This window comes from Anarhichas minor, unplaced genomic scaffold (assembly GCF_050575085.1).
Source record: "Anarhichas minor isolate MPS153535 unplaced genomic scaffold, ASM5057508v1 ptg000040l, whole genome shotgun sequence".
Lineage (NCBI taxonomy): Eukaryota > Metazoa > Chordata > Actinopteri > Perciformes > Anarhichadidae > Anarhichas > Anarhichas minor.
This window is the reverse complement of record NW_027466486.1, coordinates 9,266,059-9,284,580: the sequence shown is the minus strand read 5'-3', so window position 1 is coordinate 9,284,580 and position 18,522 is coordinate 9,266,059. Positions and strand designations below refer to the sequence as shown.

The 18,522-nt window shown below is 44.7% G+C and overlaps 1 protein-coding gene across 6 annotated transcripts; it reads right to left on the bottom strand.

The window, feature by feature from the left end:
* Nucleotides 1-557: 557 nt before the first annotated feature.
* ktn1 (kinectin 1) lies at nt 558-18,297 on the bottom strand. 6 transcript variants are annotated; one of them, XM_076107804.1, is made up of 36 exons: nt 18,137-18,297; nt 13,344-14,017; nt 13,078-13,248; nt 12,870-12,986; nt 12,628-12,758; nt 12,448-12,552; nt 12,172-12,312; nt 11,949-12,055; nt 11,480-11,624; nt 10,698-10,794; nt 10,404-10,588; nt 10,200-10,289; nt 10,059-10,096; nt 9,872-9,962; nt 9,503-9,571; nt 9,360-9,397; nt 9,164-9,254; nt 8,935-9,024; nt 8,800-8,837; nt 8,301-8,391; nt 8,075-8,187; nt 7,894-7,990; nt 7,613-7,653; nt 7,406-7,496; nt 6,573-6,659; nt 5,040-5,129; nt 4,849-4,935; nt 4,682-4,771; nt 4,507-4,599; nt 4,330-4,398; nt 3,931-4,014; nt 3,475-3,558; nt 2,118-2,201; nt 1,906-2,001; nt 1,683-1,793; nt 558-1,574 (listed from the first exon to the last, which is right to left on the bottom strand). In XM_076107804.1, the coding sequence occupies exons 2-36, from the start codon at nt 14,014-14,016 to the stop codon at nt 1,545-1,547; spliced, it is 3,855 nt and encodes a 1,284-aa protein (XP_075963919.1). In that variant the 5' UTR covers nt 14,017; nt 18,137-18,297; the 3' UTR covers nt 558-1,544. The 6 variants fall into 6 exon arrangements, with proteins under 6 accessions (XP_075963919.1, XP_075963921.1, XP_075963920.1 ...); XM_076107806.1 differs by having other exon boundaries at nt 7,613-7,650; XM_076107805.1 differs by having other exon boundaries at nt 12,870-12,983.
* Between the last annotated feature and the right edge of the window lie 225 nt (nt 18,298-18,522).

Below are 18,522 nucleotides of genomic sequence, written 5' to 3'. Positions count from 1 at the left end.
GGAAAAGCTCACCCATGGCACATCTGGGTTTACAACACACTTTCATGCTCTGCCACTCACAGCATCAACAAGTGACCACAAACAAGTGTCACACATTTTTCTGGGTAAGCGTTTGATTATTTCAGCTAACAGCTGAAACTTCCTTTTATGTCTTCTTACTGATGGGAAGTGTTTTGTAAAGCTGAGAAAACAGCCTCCTGTTCTGAGAGATCATACAGCTCGCTATCATCACGGGAAACTGGTCACACCCCAAACGTTTCCATGATTTAGGCTGCACAGTGTGTCACCTCCTCTCCTGTTATACAAACCACTTACCTGAAATAACAGGACATGACAAACCTGTTTATCATGTCCAGGGAAATCAGACTAATGTTCTGCCAAGCAATATTTCCACCTGCCAGCATGAGCAGAAGCTTTGTAATTTTCCTTTGCACATTCCGGTTTTTCAAGGTTATGAATCAAATTAGTGTGAAGTGTCAACTAAGGTTGCATGCTGCCCCCCAGTGGTGGGGAGCGAGAAGTGCAGTGGAGGAGAAAGATTAAACACAGGATGCCGGTCAGACTCATCAAGCATCCCTTTTATTAACATCGCCGGTTACAAAAAGAACAAAATCTTCAGTGTTAATGAACTTAGCAACAATATAGCGAGTGTTGATTACAAATGATATGGGACGCTTATTCCTAGAGTAGTTGCAGAAGGATTAAAAACCTCTACACTGTTGACCTGGCCTTCTCTTCTCACAGCCAGGGTCACAGGCTTACTTCTCTCTGGAGCTGCAGTACAAACCTGACTACAATATGTCCATGCATCTCCATAGTTAGTCACGTAGTGACCCGTCTGATATGCCGAGACCCCTTTTGACCTCCCTTCTCCCACACAACACTGAGCCAAGGTATGCATGGAGCTATGAATTCATGAATGCACAATGATCCGCAGTTTGAGATAGTTTTCTGGTCAGGAGGCAAACAGAGCAACAACATCGTGTGTTTCAGCAGGTCCTAACTGATACATTTAAACAATACATACCTTTAAGTTAAGAAAAAAGAGGACTGAAACCCCAAAGTTTGTTTCAACAAGTTGGAAATTTGTATCACTGCCCTCTCTTGACAAATAACAACAAATACTACTGCAGTATTCAAAAGGAGGTCATTGTAAAACAAAATGTGTTTTTAAACAGAGGAATGGTTGCCACACAGTTTAAAAATATATTGGATGTCACTTTTAAGTTAAGAATAAAAATGAACTGGCGATGCTGCTGAAAAAGAGGAATGTGGTGGGAGTGGAGTAGTGTGTTTTGGTACAGTGTCTGGAGTGTTTGGAATTAACAGTAACCTCTACTTGCTCCCTTACGGCCAACAATCAGACTATGAGCGGTTTGCTGGCGGCTGCCTCTAGTACAGGTGGAGGTGAAGGTGGTTGGGAAAAGGGGACGGCTGGGTGTGACAGTATGGCAGTATGACGGTGGTAGTGATGAGACCAAAAGGTCAAAGGTGGTCTCTGTAGTGCAGTCAGGGTGGCTGCGTGGGCGTCTGTCCTCCTCTCACTATACCTTGGGCAGCTCTTTGTCAGCCTCCTGGAGGAAAGCACAACATGTATATTGTTCAGATACACTGTTGTGAGTGGAAAGCCTACGACATAAGGTTCTATTGGGCTGTGAGAACAGCACAGTAACAGGCCTTACCCCCTCCTGTCTCTTGGTGAGTTGCCGGCTGACGCCTTGTAGCAGCTGCTGCAGTTCTTTGACTGTTTGGTTCAGTCCTGCAGCCATCTTCTCCTTTCTGTCAATCTCTTCCTGTCAGAGACACAACGGCAGGTTTAGGGCTCAGTGTGACCACCTTACCACCATACATGCAAAGACGAACACCACCAACTGTTACAACACCCACACTGCCCGCGGCTCTTACTCTCTGTGACGACAGGCTGCTATTCTCTATCAGGTCACCAGCGTTGTCCGTCACTTTTGAGAGCTCCCCCTGGATCAGATCAAGAGACTGCTGGGCCTGGGACAAGGACCGCATAGAAAACCATGATAACTTGTTTACACCGTGGCCTGGAGTTGGATCCATATCAGCAGTGTATAATAACAGTTTCATCAAATATAAACAAGTATTCTTACCGTAGACAGGTCACCAGCCACCTTTTGCCGCTCATTCTCTTCGGTCTCCAGCTTGGACAGAGTCTTGGTGAGCTGGGTTTTCAGCTGGAATCAAAACAGACACTTAGCTCTACAGCACATAAGAGCCTCCCAGTCTCACCTGTGAATCCCGTTATACATGTACGATTTCATATGTACAAAGAACATGTATTCAGAGCCTTCTGTCAAAATTAAAGCGACAGGTCACCCCAAAATCAAAAATACAGATAGTGAGTTTCAACAAGGTCTGTGGATTATGGAAATAAACAGTAACTTGGTCATGATTTCAGGAAAGATACATTGCAGTCTTTTTTGTTTTGGGGGTGAACTGTCCCTTTAAATACATACATTAAAGTGCTCAACATTTGCGCTGATTTAACGTACTCAGACAATGTTCAAACCAAAATAGCACTGTATAGAAAGAGTGCAAGTGGCTGCATTGGTGTGGGCATGTTGCTAAAGGTACAGGTGAGAGGATGACTCACCATCCTGGAAGTCTTGGAAATACATTAATGTTTTAAAAAGGCATTTCAGATGCCATACTAGGGTCAACTCTGTAAAGTTATCACCACTGCAGTCGTTGTGAAGAGTTAAATGACATCATTCACCTTACAAACACAAACCGGACACTGTAGTAATGAAAGCAAAAGTTTGGCAACCCTGTGTCGTTTCTTTTTTTTTTTTTTTTTTTAAGTCCTCGTAATTAATCAGGAGGCTACATTTCTGATGGCGCTATTGTCGGTCTGAACACAGACAATATTTCATCACTAATCTACAGACTACCAGCACTTCACAAAACAAACCACAGAAAATTGTCCAGTGACATTATGGCTCGCTGGGACAGACAGACAGACGGGGTTTGTGAGAAGGCTGAAGAGGGTTTAATAGTGTGCAGTTCACTGTGTGAGTGTGGCGTAAAATGAAAGCAGACGATCGGCAAAATTAAGCACTCTTTTGGACTCCGCAGAAGGAAGGCAAGTTGACGAGAAAGCCATTTGTTAGATGCCCGACAAGTCAAAGTGAGATGAATTGGAGTGCCAGTGTAGAGACAGAAGAGTTAGTCTTGTAGGAACCACAGAGTGTGAGTCATCACTCTCAACCTCTGATGTTTGCTACTTTACTAAGTCACATGTTCTGGCTCCTAAAATAAGAGAACCTACTCTGCCCGTAACTTCAAGAGTAGGTTCTCTTATTTTGGTTCACTGAGGTTATGGATGATGACCCGCACAAGCAGAAGATGGAGAGCCCCGTGTTGTAGCAGTCAGTGTAGAGCCACCGTCGAGTGCAATAAGGGAAAGGTTTTAAAAGGCGCTCCAGCTGGAGGGTGAGCCCCGCTTACCAAAGTCAGCTCCTCATTCTGTCTGACAGCCTCTGTATATGAGCCATCGAGTCTGGTCTGCAACTCAGTCAACAGATCTTTGAGCTGAAATTAAGTTTGAGATTATGTGTTTAATGGGAGTCTGTGAGTCACTACCAGCACACAGTCTACGCAGCGAATGCTCTTACTATTAAGCGGAGCCGTGTAGTGATACATAAAGCACAGGATCCTGTTGTGCATGACTGTAAATTATTAAGTTAGTCTGTTGAGTGGTGTAACCAAGTCACTGCAAGAGCGGACTGTGTAAAGATTGTGTGTGCTTCCAGTTCGACAATGTTTAGTCTCTGTGTCGAGTGGATTTCATATGCCCCAAATAAACAGGATGTCACAAAACATGCCATGAACACAACGGAGCTCGTTCTCTTATGACGTGACGGAGGATCACAAAGGAGGAGGAGGAGTCGTGTTTCTGCTCACCTCTCTGACTTCTGTTACATAGATGGCACTCTCACGCTCCGCTCTCTCCAACTCAGACTCCAAGTGCTGCTTTTCTCTCCTCAGCTACAAAGCACAACAGAGGTTCAGAGTTACTCATGACCGAGACAAACACGAGTTAAAATGGCAGAATGTTTGAATTACAGTAAGTCTTAGAAGGAATGCGAGTGTGTTAAGCTTTTCCTTGACCTCGATGGAACACATCATGAGGTCGAGGTAAGATGTGAAGGAGAATTCAGAAGGGCTTAGGAAACGACAACCGCAGGGCTCAGAAAATCCAGCTGCACTTACAATATGCAACGGTGGTGTTGAAATGTTTTTCTTTTAAATAAACTTTATAAATGAGGCATAAAAAAAAAGGTGTGTTTTAAGTGGACTGACATTTTCCAACTCTGCTCCATCAGTTAGTCTCTCGATGTCTTGCTCCAGAGCTGTGACTTTCAGGCTCATCTAAGGGAAGAGACAGAAGAATGATGCAATGAATTGAGCACACTGTGCAATATTCAGTGTTTTGGTATTTAATCTGGGAGTTGGCTCCTGCTGAACCTGAACGCATACCTCTCTGAGCTCTCCCTGTGATAAATCCAGCTTCCCCCTCCAGCGAGTCTCCTCCTGCTCCACGCTGTTCTGGAGGCGCTGCAGGATGCCCTCCTGTGGAGGAAGCAGGAACGACGGCTCAGTTTTGGCAACAGACACCGCTTTAGAAGCACAAACGTTAAAAACCTCATCTCACCGTCTCTGCCAACACCTTCTTGTACGTCTCACAGTCCTTCTGGAGAATCCTTTGGGTTTCCTCAGCTTCTTTCATCTTCTCAACCAGTCCCTAGTGTGAGAGAGAAGTTTTGTTGCTAAAGATTTCTTCAGTTGAAGAGGAAAGATTTACATTTCCACTTTATTTACCATAGAGTCCCCTGATGCAGGGGTGGATTGCGCAGCCGAGCATTCAGCTACTGCCCCCTCAAATCTGTGGAGCCACTCCTGATGGTTCTGGTGAAAAGAAGAGATCAAAAGTAAAGAGGGACATCATGACACAGGGTGAGAAGTAACAGAGTTAGATTTGCACGGAGTTCAAAATCTAATACTAAATATACCTGCTCACTGGGCAGAGGCACATGGGGCAGAGATCTGTGCAGGACTTCTCGACACTCGGCCTGACACACTGCCAGAGCCGTCTGGTTCTCCTACAAGGCGATGGGAGGGGAAAGAAAAAGAGAGAGGAGGAGAGATTGAGCACCGACTGTTCAAATAGTTGAGTCTCTTCGAAGACGAGGTCATCAGAGAGAGATATGACAAGCGCTTTTCCTTCTACTCTCCATGATATTCATCCATCGAGCCGCTCCAATCAATGTCACAGGAATGACTCACTTAACATAATCCTAAATTAGAATTCTACAGCATTCGGATAAACGCTGTCTCGCTCCTTCTTTCAATTAGCCCAAGAAAACCTCAGCATCGTTCAACAGGCCACGCCTCCACCAAGTGTCAGCAACCTCGGATTCAGAGCACATCACATGCTTCAGTCCTCCTTTAACCACAAACACATCAGTCTGCTTTCATGAAATTGTACAAAGTACCTTGAAAGTCTTCAATAAATAAGAAGGTAGCTATCAGTCCTCCCACAATAAGCAAGCATCATGCACTGTCACTCTGAGGCCTGAAGGGAGAACGTATGCCACGCACAAGCCAACTGGCACTCCAACCACTATTCACATTAACACACCGTGTCAAAGGCAGCTCTGAGACGACTGTATAGAGTTGAATACAGCCGGCGTGCACTGACAGTACACAGCAGCTGCCAAGGAACTCCCTGGCTCAGCTCTGTGAAGGTGCTTTCTACTGTACTCAAATGGCAGAGGAGCAGCTGCGGTGCCGATGGTTCAGCGTTTACCTTCCCTAATGTAGGGGGAGGAGGGCAAAAATATACGCTCACTGGAACTGTAAATAGACCGGCTATCTGGTAGCCCACTCTATGTCTAGGATCTCAGCTACAAGAACTACGTTCTTACAAAAAGATCTTTCAGTCGCGAGGACGGAGCATTGGAAGGCCACTGTTGCATGTCCATTAAAAAACAAATGTTTGAAGGATCACATTTCCTTCAAAAAGAATAAACCGCATTAAAATCAAAGTGAATTAAACAGATTTTCATCGATTAACTGGTGATATTGACGGCACGGATGTCAGAAAGCAGAATGGGGGGAAAACATGCTAGAAATGAGTCGCATGACAGAAAGACAGGAAGCGGCAAAAATGATTACCATGAATCTCAATCTAATGACATCTAGTGAAACAATCTCTAGGTCACTGCACACTCATTTCCTAGCATCAGTCTGAGCTCTGGGCAGGGGGAACTCTTCTATACATTTCAGAGCTTCCAGCCTAGAAATTTGTTGAGTTCGTAAAGCCTGAGATTTAGAAAGGGGAGTAGCTTAGACCAACAGCTCAACACAAAGCCAATTGAGGGCAAACAACAGAGGGGACAGTGAGGTAAATGAGTATGCAGCTTTGTTATGGATGGTGTCAAAAAAAATTCTCACTGGGTCAATTATGGCAAAAAAACAGATTTTCGGGGGGGGATGCATCAGATCGGAACTAGAGTGAAGGAGACTGAGGTGGGGTGTCGAACCTTGACAGCTTTGCTGAGTTTCCCTTGAAGCATGGACTCGGTGGCTGACAGAGCTTCCATTGCACTCCAGTTTTTCTCCCGGAGCTCCTGTTTTGGTCAGTTCCAGAGAGATACTACCTTCAGTTCAGCCTCAGGAAAAATGCATTCAGTGACCCTTCACATAACACTGGTAAAGTAACAGAACAATCCGGATGCATTTCTCATTTTAAGATCGCTGCACTCGGCTTTTCACCAACAGCTAAAAAGAAGAATGCAAATAGCCTCGAGAGTCCCAGTCTCGCACCTTGTGTGGGTCAAAGCAACATGCACAATATGCAAGATATGTATTGTAACAATGTTCTGGGAGTAGTTTCTATTTAAAATAAGGTAATGTCTGAAGATGTATACACGGTAGATACAAAAATTTAAAAACAAAGTCCAAATATATATGTTTAGGTAGGTGAGTTTCTAATGCTCTGAATCACCAACAAGCACCGACAAGCTGGCCGAAACAGTCAAGGCCAATAGAGAGCATAACAAGAGTAGGCTAGAAGCCCTGTTATGCAACACGCAGCGTCAGCAATCCAAATCAAAATAGACATCTGTACTATCGTGTACAATCGTGTTGAGAATACAACCTTAGCGAGAGAAAGCTTCCCATTTGTTATTAAATGAACAAAAAGAAAAACAAGTGTGACTAAGTGGAAAAAAGGGCAGTATGGATGCATGTACGCAGTGTGCAACTCCAGTGCGAGGGGAGAGCGTTTTGGGGTACCACACAAAGGGAGGGGGTGATGTCTTGCAGGGCAGCTACGGGTGTTACACAGTTCAAGTAATCGCTGCAGGAAACCTACGTTGTTCTTCTTCCTATGAAGCTCCAGGGAGTCCCTCAGCTCGGCCAGCTCACCCTGCAGATCTGAGACCTGCTTCTCCTTCTCTGACAACCTGATAAGACAACGACAAGGACATGCATAAGATCTCATTATGGATTCTTGTGTAGTCAAAGGGCCTTTAAAATGAAAACATGTGGGAAAGATGTATTTTATCGTAACATTACTCACGCTGTAAGAAGCTCTGGGCTTGGCACTGCAGCGTGAGACTGCTATTTGGAGGGGAAAAGACTCAATTAAAACTACGAATGAATGAGGATTTGATCTCTTTATTACTCATAGAAAAAAGAGGAAATTTAAGAACAGTTCAAACATGAACTCTTTGGTCTTTTCTGAGTCACTAGTCTAAAGAGCTAACTTCCGCTAACAAAATTTGTTCTCCTATGTTAACTAGCAATCCAACCATAAAATATGCCACACTTCCAATGAGTGAGCAGTTCTTTGTTCCTCACCTGCTGATGGACCTGCTCCACCTTCTCACTCAGCTCCTTAGTTCTTGCCTCCAGCTCAGCCTGCAGCATCTGGATGTCATGGTCCTTCGCTGCTAGCCTGTGGGTCAGATGTGCTCATCATTAGTCTGATTTGCGAGGCAACGCTAGAGGACTACATGTTGAAGTGTGGGGGTTAACTTACTGAGCCTGGAGTTCTTGGAGCTGGGTACCAGAACGGGTCAGCTCTTCTGGCGTCTCCCTCTGTCTCAGCTGCTCCATCTCTGCCTGCAGGGCAGCCAACTGCTGCTCCAGAGCCTGAGAGACAAAAAAACCTCTCAGACAAGAGCTCAAAGTAGGACAACACAGCATGAACAATAAAAAAAAAAGGGAAACACTTCCAAATGCAAACCCAAAATGCAAGCCCGCACCTCTACCGTCTTCTCTCTGGTAGAGCTGCCGTCTTGTGCCGTCTGTAGACTCTCCTCCATTGATTTTAGCATCACATCCTTCTCTTTCATCCTATAAAGCAAAGTGAGCAACGGTTCATCATACAGAACAGTTTGAAGTCACACAGAATTACAAATATAATGCTATCCCCCTGCAAGAGGACATTTAACACTACTCAGCCTGTCGTGCTAGTGGAGAATTGCTATCAGGGGTGTGCATAGGGAGTGGCCTGTAGTGTCGGGAGGAATTTGCTTTGAAATGCTTACAGTAGAATAAGTAACGTTCATTGGTCTCATAACATGTACTTATGACTTGAGATGAATCAGCTGGTTGGCAAAGCTGCTGCCGCTCGCTGACAGACATTAAGGAAACGAAAGTTAAGAGTCTGTGTGCTGTGGATGGGGTTGGGTGATCAGAAGATTATGTACTATTACATTGGCATGATTCCAAAATATCAAAAGTCAACTTGATTGCTCTTACGTTATCTGGAGTTCTTCCACTATGGACTCCGATGATCCCTGTGATTAGTGGAGAAGACAATTCAAAAAGAAATGAGTACAGAATAAGTTGTGAAAAACCAGAAACTCCTTTCAGTGAAGATTTTAGACAACTCGCCTGTTCTGCTGTCTTTCTCTTCAGGACCTCGGTTTCTTCTTTTAGGGCCTCGGTTTCGTCTCTTAGTGCCTCATTTTCTTCTCTTACAGCCTGCATCAGGGACAGAAATGACTTAAAGATTTTTGCCCATTAGGGTTTGTGATTACAAGGCAAGAAGTAAAATGCAGAGTCCCTTAAAGCATGCTGATGTCAGTTAAATGAGTGTGAGGCAGCACAAGAGGAAAAACACCTTGAGCTCTTCTTCCTTGTTGGCCACTTCAATCAGCCCCTTCTCGAGCAGGTCCTCTATGGTTCTCATGTTGTCGTCCTTCTCTCGGACACTGGGTAGGAAGCAAAGTTTTAGAAAGTAATTCAGATATTCATTAGGACTTATTAGTAACAAGCCTAACCAGCTAAAGCATTCAAAATATGTTCCACACACGCACCTCTTCTGGAACTGGTCCAAAGCCAGTTGGGAGGCAGTCTGCATGGGGAGAGTCAAACAGAGCGGGTGTGTCAACCAGAAGAATGCACAAACGCATACCAGCCTTTTATATTTGGAAAAACAAGGTAAAGGTACACGGCTAACCTGATCAGAAATCAGTGCTTGCAGATTGTGAACCTCTGCCTTTAGGGACATGTTGTCATTGTGCAAGGCCTGCAGGTGAACAAGCAGGAAAGAGAGACAACAGTGCATTAGTTTGAGCAATGACGCAACACTCTACAAGCATGTCTGAGGTTTATAAAGCTGTGAAATAAATGATATCCGTTTGGCAATGGCACTCAAAATATCTGCAAATGTGAACCAACATGCCCCGTTTCTAGCAGGATGGTGCACATGGTCTTCAATCCATATTCCCTCTCAACACAAAGAGGCCTAGAACACGTTTCACTATATTCCAGCAGACTAATGAACCAATGGCGTGTCAGTATAGGAAGCTGTAGATGGTGACTATACCTGCATGTTGGTTTCTCTACCGGCCCCACTGCTCCTCTCAGCATTTAGAGAATCCTCCAGACTCTTTCTCTGGAACTCCTTATCAGCCAATCTGAGGAGAGCAGGGGAAGAGTTGGGAGAGCACATGAGAAACAGTTTCACTCGTAATGCAGTCGCCATGTCTGAAAACATCAAAATTGTTTCTCACAGCTTCTGCAGCTCCTCCATGTGAGAGACATGGGTGACCTAAATGAGAAAAAAACAAATGTTATTAGCCTACATACATATTGTAAGGCAGGCTGGCATCTTTGTCTTATTAAACACAGATGAATGTGGTTGACCCATATACCTGTGAAGAGATCTGGGCCTGCAGTGTCTCATTTTGGACTTGCAGGGTCTCACTCTGGACCTGAAGACCGTTGTTTTCATTCATAAGGTCCTGTTAAACACACACACACACACACACACACACACACACACGTATATAATTGAATCCAATACAAGCAAAGACGTACTGTAACATCATTGTGTAGGATGTTGCGGTGTTGCTCACCTGAACCTGGACTTGCAGCGAGTCATCAGGCATACTGTGCTGGGACATCTCCAGAAGCTCCATCACTCTCTGCTCCAGCCGATCCTTGGAAAGCATGTTTTCAGTCAGACTGCTGTGTAGGGTCTGGATCTCCTTGTTCTTGTTGTTCATCTCAGTCTCCACTGACAAAAGCTGGCCGTGAAGCTCTGCAGCCACACAGACACACAGACAATCAGCTGCTGAAAGTAGCCTGTCGATTCACTTCAATATAGTGGAAAGATTAAGTTATAGGATCACTGTGATGTATTTTATCACCTTTATTTGAGGCCTGGAGTTTCTCTCTCTCAGCATTGACATTGTGGAGGAAGTTCTGCAGTTCTTCCCAACGTCGCTTAGCATCCTGCAGTTGGGCCTGGGGATGGAGAGATGTATCCAATTTGACGATCACTATTCTCCAACAAATTATAATACACAAGTGCTGTACCGCCACACAACACCAGGTAAACTAACAAATGACACCCACCAATCTTCTTCCCTCTCACTGGTTGATTTGCATTAAGGCCATCTGGATTTCTTTTCCCTCAAGAATTCAAACACAACTTTGGATCTGCCAAACTAAGTTACGGGCAAGTCCACATTACAAAACATCCTGTCCACGTTAGAATTGTATTTTGTGCAATAAAGAAAAACGGATTTCTGTCATCAAAGTATCAACTCTTGGCATGGCTCCCAAGTTCTTTGCAGAGAGTCTTCTGTGTAAAGCCAGCAACTTAAACTTCCGTCTTTGATTGTTGACAATGAAAAGACAGGAAAGGCTGCTCTCGGTGTCTCACAGGAAAGTGTTTATACACAGCACAAAAGCCTCAAACGTTCTAGCTTCCCAAGCCAACACAATCCTCCCAACTCAGGTTCTGTTTCCCACACATCTCCCACCCCAGGATTTACACTACAACCTCCTCCCATTTCCTTGCTAATGCTTCCACACCCGGCTAACCAGATCTGAAGCCGTGCGGCACGGCTCAGTTCATTTTCATCTCTCGGCTGGGGATACTGAAGCACAGGCTAAATAAACATATTGTGCATCTGGATTAGTGTACCTCCAGCTGGGACACATTCTGCTTGTAGTTGACCTCCAGTGACTTCCTCTGGTGCTCCTCCTGCTGCAGCTTGCTGTTGTTGTCTGCCAGCTCTTTCATCAGACCACTGTACTCAGAACGCAGCTTGTTCAGCTCTGCTGAATTCCTATCAAGGAAGAAACGCACACAAGCGCAAATGAGTGAAGTGAAAATGGTTAATGGGGGCATTATTGTGGGATGTTGTTGATGAATTAAACTACAAATAGCCTGTATGGGGCATTTCATATGCTGTTACTGTGCATACAGATGGATCTCTTAATGTGACAGAGGATAATGTTCAGATCTGAGCTAAAATGCAGAGACAATGATCTGAAATTCAAATATGAATAGAATCCCGAGGACTGTTTCACCAAGATGAGCAGATGAGCCATTTATGACGCTCTAGAGAGCATGACCAGTAGGGTATTGTCTATTGTAGTGCAACACTGACTTGCTCTCCATCTGGTTGGTGGCAGAGCTGACTGCGTCCCTCAGAATGCAGTTCTCCTGCTGCAGCCGAGTGATCTGGCTTTCCAGCTGCTCCCTCACCTGCTGGAACTACACATAAACAAGAGGTTTAAGCCTTGAGAAGAAGGCCAAAAGAGGTCTGGGTTCCTTCACATTTCCCCCCCACAGTACTGATAATAGAGCGGTGTCTAATATAATGTAATAACCTTTATCTGCATGGTCTGAAGCTCCTGGTAGCTGCCCTGTGCTTTGCCTTGCATGCTGCCCAGTTCCTTCTCCATGGCTGTACGTTGCTCTTTCATCACGGCCTCCACCCGGCCTGTCTTTTGCTTCTCAACATGAAGCTCCTGAAGCACAGAAGTAAGACGGCATATGAAGCTCTTCACCGAAACAAATGGAATTACTTTATACAAACAATATATTGGGAATTAAATCATTTATTACATCAAGGACTTCACTAAGTAGAACATAGGAATCCAGACCTGGCTAAGCTGTTTCACTTTGTCCTTTGCAATGGAAGCCTCCTCCTGCAGAGTTGTAAGAAGTCTCTCTCGTTCTTGTGCAGCTGGGTCAGGCCTACCTGCAGACTGGTGGTGAGACACATAACGTTAAAAAAAAAGAAAAGGTACAAATACCAAATGTAACATTTATTAATCTCTCACTTTGTGCCAGGCATCCAATGCATTGGGGCTCTTCTCCCGGAGGAGAACCATCACACTGACAGCCTCGGCCTCTGACAGCGGCAGGCTGGACAGACCAGACAGCAGCTCCTTCAGCTTCACCCCCGTGTTCTCTGTTGAAACACACAAGATAGAGAATGCAATTTAGCACATTATTATATGGCTGGAGAGTATATATGAAAAAAAAGAAGCAAATACTGGTTCAGACTGGGTTTTTTTCTTGCCTTTGTCAGTCTCATTCTTCTGCTTCTTGCCACTCCCTTTGGATGGCACATCATCGTTATGGCCCGCTTGGTGGTTGGCAGGAGTTGCATTGTCAACCAGAACATGGGCTTCATCTACTGGATTTACAAGGTGACAGGTTTAGGCTTTGGTTTGTGTGCAAGTCCTCATATTTAAAAACTAATTTAGCATGTGCGACCGCTGCATCACCATTAGTATGCTCGGTCTTCTGCTTCTTGGCAGAGTTCTTCTTCTTGCCACCGGTAGCCGCTGGGGTTGCACCGTCCATAACTCTGGTTTCAGACATAATAGGAGCCTCCTTCTTGACTGGAGCTGGATGCTGCTCAGCTATAACCTCTGGCTGCTGGTCATTCACTGTAACTTAGGAGAAATTCATTGAATTGTTAGTTTCTCATGGAAAAGATGGAAATTGCTCAGTGGCACACCCACTTTTAACTGCACTATTAGCTACTCACCAGACTCGGTTTTTTGTTTCTTCTTCTCCTTTTTCTTCCCAGAGATCTGGGGAGGTGTCTGAGCCTGGACAGGAGCCTGAGCGGCTTGGACCTGGACCTGAACCTCAAGCTGAGGGGAGGAAGGTTGCTGTGCTTTGCGACTGATCGGCTGTGAGCCGTTCACTTCAGGCTCCTCAGAAGGACCTGCAGCAGCAGCGGCGGCGGCGGCAGCCGCTGCAGCAGCCCTGGCAGCCTTTTTCTCCTTCTTCTTTCTCTCCCTCAGACCAGTAGGTGCCTCAGGTGACACTGAAACAGGCACATTGGGACTTGGTGACGGTGGAGCAGGATCTGGTGTAGCTACTGGTGCAGGTTCCTCCTCTACCTCCAGAGTGGAGCCATTGGCGCCATCAGCAACATCAAAATCCCGAAGATCCTCTTCCGACTCTCCTCCACCTCCGCCGCCGCCACCTCCACCTCCGCTGGCACTCTCCTTCTTCTTGCTCTTCTTTTTTTCATTCTTCTTCCGGGTTTCTGGCTTGAATGGTGGTAGCTTGAGGTCGCGTTTCTGCCTGGCCAGAACCTCATCGTAGGAGGTTTCCTTCATGAAGAGCCAGAAGAAGAGGAACATGAGGGCAATGACCAGGGAAGGGGCCAGGATCAGCAGGTACTGAGAGTCGTAGATATCCATCGCCATTCTGAAGACAAGAAAAATAAAAAATAAATAAAAATGTAGGCCACTTGGCAAACAGTCAACATAGTCTGGCATCTGCCAATATTTTCCACATATTTAATGTATGACATTAAGGTAATGGCTTTCTGCCAACAAAGGCAAGAGGCAGAGGCTGCTCAAATCCATAGATCACAAGAACATAACATGTTAAAGATTGAATGAAAATGAATCTATTTGCTATGGATGAACTGGTGAAGGTTTGACATATGAGAGGTGGAGGTGTTAGTCCACTAATGGCGTTGAGAGGGTGTGAATGAAAGGACTCTCACCGACACCCTGTCCTCTCTTAGTGATATGATCCAATTAGATAACACCACCCCAGCGAGACAGCCTGAATTCCCCATCTTTATATGGATTCATGTACAATAAGCTTGGTGAGAACCAGATAGATTGGTTTAACAGGGGACAATATACGTCAACAACATCAGAGACAACTAGTCTAAAAAGAAGATGACTGGCTGCATTATTTCACTTCCCTCCTTAAGCCCCCACAGAGACGATATGGTGGTATTTGAAACTCATGAGATGGATTTGCAAGAGGCAAAAATACACATGCAAGTGTCACCCGATGAGGTCTGCTGCAGCTGCAGTTTAACCCCTGCCTGCTTCAAGCCACGGGACGGGAGAACGGTGGGGGGGGGGGGGGGGGGTTCTTCTTCCATTGCAGGCAAACAGAGTGAAGAGGTCCTGAGACTTAATCAAATTAGCATCTACCCAAGCTAATGTTTGTCTCTTCAAGGCTACGCAGTAAGAATGTAAAAGACACAATGAATCATTAAAAGCCACTATAAACCAAACCAACTGTAATAAATGACCCTCAGGAGATAGCTGCTAAGATAAAGTGGACTGTATAGGTCAGTGTTAGGTGGACTAACACTGCTAAAAAAGTTCAAACAGAGAGCCTTCAGTTCTCTTGATTTTCCTCCGTTATGCCCCATCTTCTTCACTGGGGCATATCAAAAATCCCTACGGTGTTGCTGCGATGTTTGAAGAGATAAAGTCAATAATAGAGCCAAGGATTCTTGTAAAATAAATAGATCTCTTTCCAAACATTATTGCATCTGGAGAGTATGTCTTGCAAACTTACAAACAGCGATGCCTTGAGCAAACTTATGCACTTATTACAAAAACAAAAGCACTGTTTTTGAAAAACTGGTACAATTTAAGCCCTGGGTTACGACAGCAGCGTTGTGTTGTCAACAATGCGAGTGGCACTGACAGTGAGTGACCTGAAGTGCTGCACAATCCCATCCTATACCTAGGATCTGTGGCAGTAATATAGTGTAGGAGTCAGCGTCGTAGACCAGACCTCTTTAGTCATTTGGATTAAGCAGATTACCCATGATAATACATTTAAGAATAACTTTCCACTGCGGGGCTTCCTGAGGACTGACAGACTTAGCTTTATAGTGTAATGTTGACCCCGTTTCACTCCCATCTCAAAAGACCTCCAATTACATCTTCCGCAACACACAAAAATGTACCAGGCCTGTTTTAATGTTTAATTTTTGACACATTTTACTCTGAAAAAAATATTACGCAATTTTTAGAAGAGCTTTGACGCTGGCTTCAGGAATACGTGGGATTGGCGGATCTTACTAGTTTATTGAATGTTTATTTTGCTTTATACATTCAATGCCAACACTTCTTCTGAGGTGTTTGTATGGCATCTGTATCAAAGAGCACGCATCCTTCACACTCCATAGGCTACAGCCGGGGGTAAACTCATACTAGAGTATGTGACTAGGCATGTAGCAGTTGGCTTATAGAGCACAGTGGAAACTAAGCTCAGAGTCAAAACATGAAAATATTGGACTTTGAGTTTTTTTCTTATCTTCTGCAGTTTACTTCATTGGAAAGTGTGTCGTATTACAATGACAACACAGAAAGCACAGACTAAGGCCAATGAGCAGCATGCCAAGAACAAAAACGCCTTTCGGTGGTCTGGAGAGTAAGACTAAAATGTCTAAAACGTAGAAATGAATCAACTAGGCCAAAGTTTTATAAAATAAGACCAAAGATATAAAGATGCCATAGTACACCTCATACACACCACGGGTGAACTGGGTAACAAGGTTTTAACTGCTACCTTTCAGTGGCTACTGAATCAGGAAGTTATTTTTTACGTCACATTCATTGTATGTTCCAGGAAACGCCCATGTCCGACTAAATGAAGCTGCTAAATGATTCTTAAAGCAACATTGCTTCTTGACATATTAAGTATGGGTGGAGTAAGTGGCGTAAACGTTTTGAAGCCCGATTTCTTGCTTTCTTCCTTTCAGTCCCAGGCCTCAGAGTGGAAGGTGCAAGAGTTTCCTTGTGTAGCCAGAGCCCTGTCCCAGCATCAAAATGAGCCCCGAGGACAAAGCCCTCTCGGGCTGTTGGCTCCCCGGAATCTAGCCACTTGGCTGGACAAGCCTCCTGATTTGGCAGACGAGAACAGAGAGAAAACTCCTGATAACTATCGGGCCCAAAAAGCAGTCCAGACCGTACTTGAGAACAAGTCCATGCAGCACTCTACACGCAGACTATGATGGTGCTAGTGCTTTGCAAAATGGCTCAAAAGTTTATAATTATACAAAATGTCATATCAAATAATAATTTGTTATTTGTTATTACAAAAAACGTTATCTGTTCTGCAACTGTAAAGGTTATGTGTGTAATAAACACATTTTAGACATGATTTCGAAAAGAAAAAAACAAGACCATGGAACTACATTTACTCTCCGATAACAGCACCATTTATCTTTAAAGTTTCAATGACTACAGATAGTTAAAATATTCTAGTTTAGAGCAATGGGTGAGAGAATTGGGAGCTGAGTCTGTCTGAACAGTTGGGCTGCAAGGATGACAATCTAATACTTAACCATTATTGGTCAGGCCACAACAAGTAAACATGAGTGTGGTATAGAATCAAGTACAACCAAGACACCCGAGATAAGAGCTTATCTACAGATAGACCTCAAGGAAATCGACAAAGAAGCCAACAAGACAGAACTGACACTACGCCAAAAGACAGGAGAAGCTCAGGAATAACTTTATGGACTCTTAAAGCCAAAGTTTCTAAAAGTGGGGTCATGAGGTGCTTTGACAGATTCAGACAGTGTGACGGTCATATATTTAGTCACCACCTTATTGCAGATGTAGCAACACAAGTTTCATTTATTTTAAGTACCATAAACAAGGTACAACACCGCGACTGGTCTTTGATGTCCAGGAAGCCTCCTCAAAATTCAACAAGGGCAGTTCACAATGGTAGAGTACCAAATGTCCCAGCATGCTCGGTCATGTCTAATCGCCGGCCTTGTGCACACTATTGGACCAGGATACGTAATGGCAGCTGTTCTTACACCAAGAAAAGACTGCTTGGTGATACAGCCTGCAATCACAGATACATCAGATCTGATTTAACACGAGCTACAGCGTTAACCTTCGGTGCCTAAGTTAGCCCAGCTAACTCAAGTCACACATTAACGCCACAATCAAATAAACTATAAAAGCGAAACAAGAGACACACATGTCGACGACAGGCTCACTTCACCGACATGATTAGCAAAAAAACGTGTATTGAAACAGTGGAGGCTAGCTAACGGTAAAAGTAACGTTAACCTAGTTGCTACACTGGTTATTTTTAACGATATATCCTTACAGGGGAAAAAGGCTTCTCGGCACCCAAGTTAGTCTCAGAGTGGCTCGAGCTCAGCGTTATGAATGAGCTAGCTAACGTAGAAGCTAGCCAACTAACGTTCGCCACGTACTACCGTTCGTCCACCAAACCAATTATGAGTAACGTTACAGAGGAAGTGTTCAAGGGTGAAACCGACCACCTACATTTTAACAAAACACCCAAGTGTATATCTTTCACATACACGCAGCCCGTATGGAGGCGTGGACGTCTGCCCCCACGGGCCTCGTCTTGACCCAGCCTCCCTCTCTCCTGAAATCTCTGACCCGGTCTGCGGCTTCATTCTTCCGTTCAAGTCCTGAGGGCCGTTCCCAGGCCCGGGTAAAGAGCTTAGCTGTGCTAAGACACGCGGCCTTTCGACAAGAAATAAACAACATATCGCCGATAAACACGGCATACCTGTAGCGTCAGTTTGCTGTTCCCTTAACTGGTGGTGAAATGGCGTTGTTCTGCGTTGACTCTTGCAGACTTCCGACTTCCCGGGTCAGCTCCAGCCTGGCTTTCTTCTGCGCTATCAGTCAGACTATCTCCTGTTTCTGGTTCGCGGGGGCGGGTCATAGTGAGGCTGCAGGGTAACGCTTGTTTTGTGACTCCGAATACACCGTCAGGAGACGTTATTACGCAAGGAAAAAACAAGAGCAAGCCCCGCCTTTTCGAGACAGCCTCGGCTCATAAATCTTACTTTCGGCAAAAAGCAAAGGGGAGTGGTCATTGCACTTCCCCAAAGTCCATAAAACACGAGCACATAATATGTGTACTTTCACTATATCCGTTGTATATCTTGT

Bases quoted from the DNA above. Each gene is read 5' to 3' on its own strand.
- ktn1 (XM_076107804.1), bottom strand. From the start codon at position 14,016: ATGGCGATGGATATCTACGACTCTCAGTACCTGCTGATCCTGGCCCCT. The intron at 12,313-12,447 runs GTCTGGATTCCT...TCTGTGCTTCAG, and splicing joins AAGTGAAACAGCTTAGCCAG to GAGCTTCATGTTGAGAAGCA. The intron at 1,794-1,905 runs GTAAGAGCCGCG...TGTCTCTGACAG, and splicing joins GCAGCCTGTCGTCACAGAGA to GAAGAGATTGACAGAAAGGA.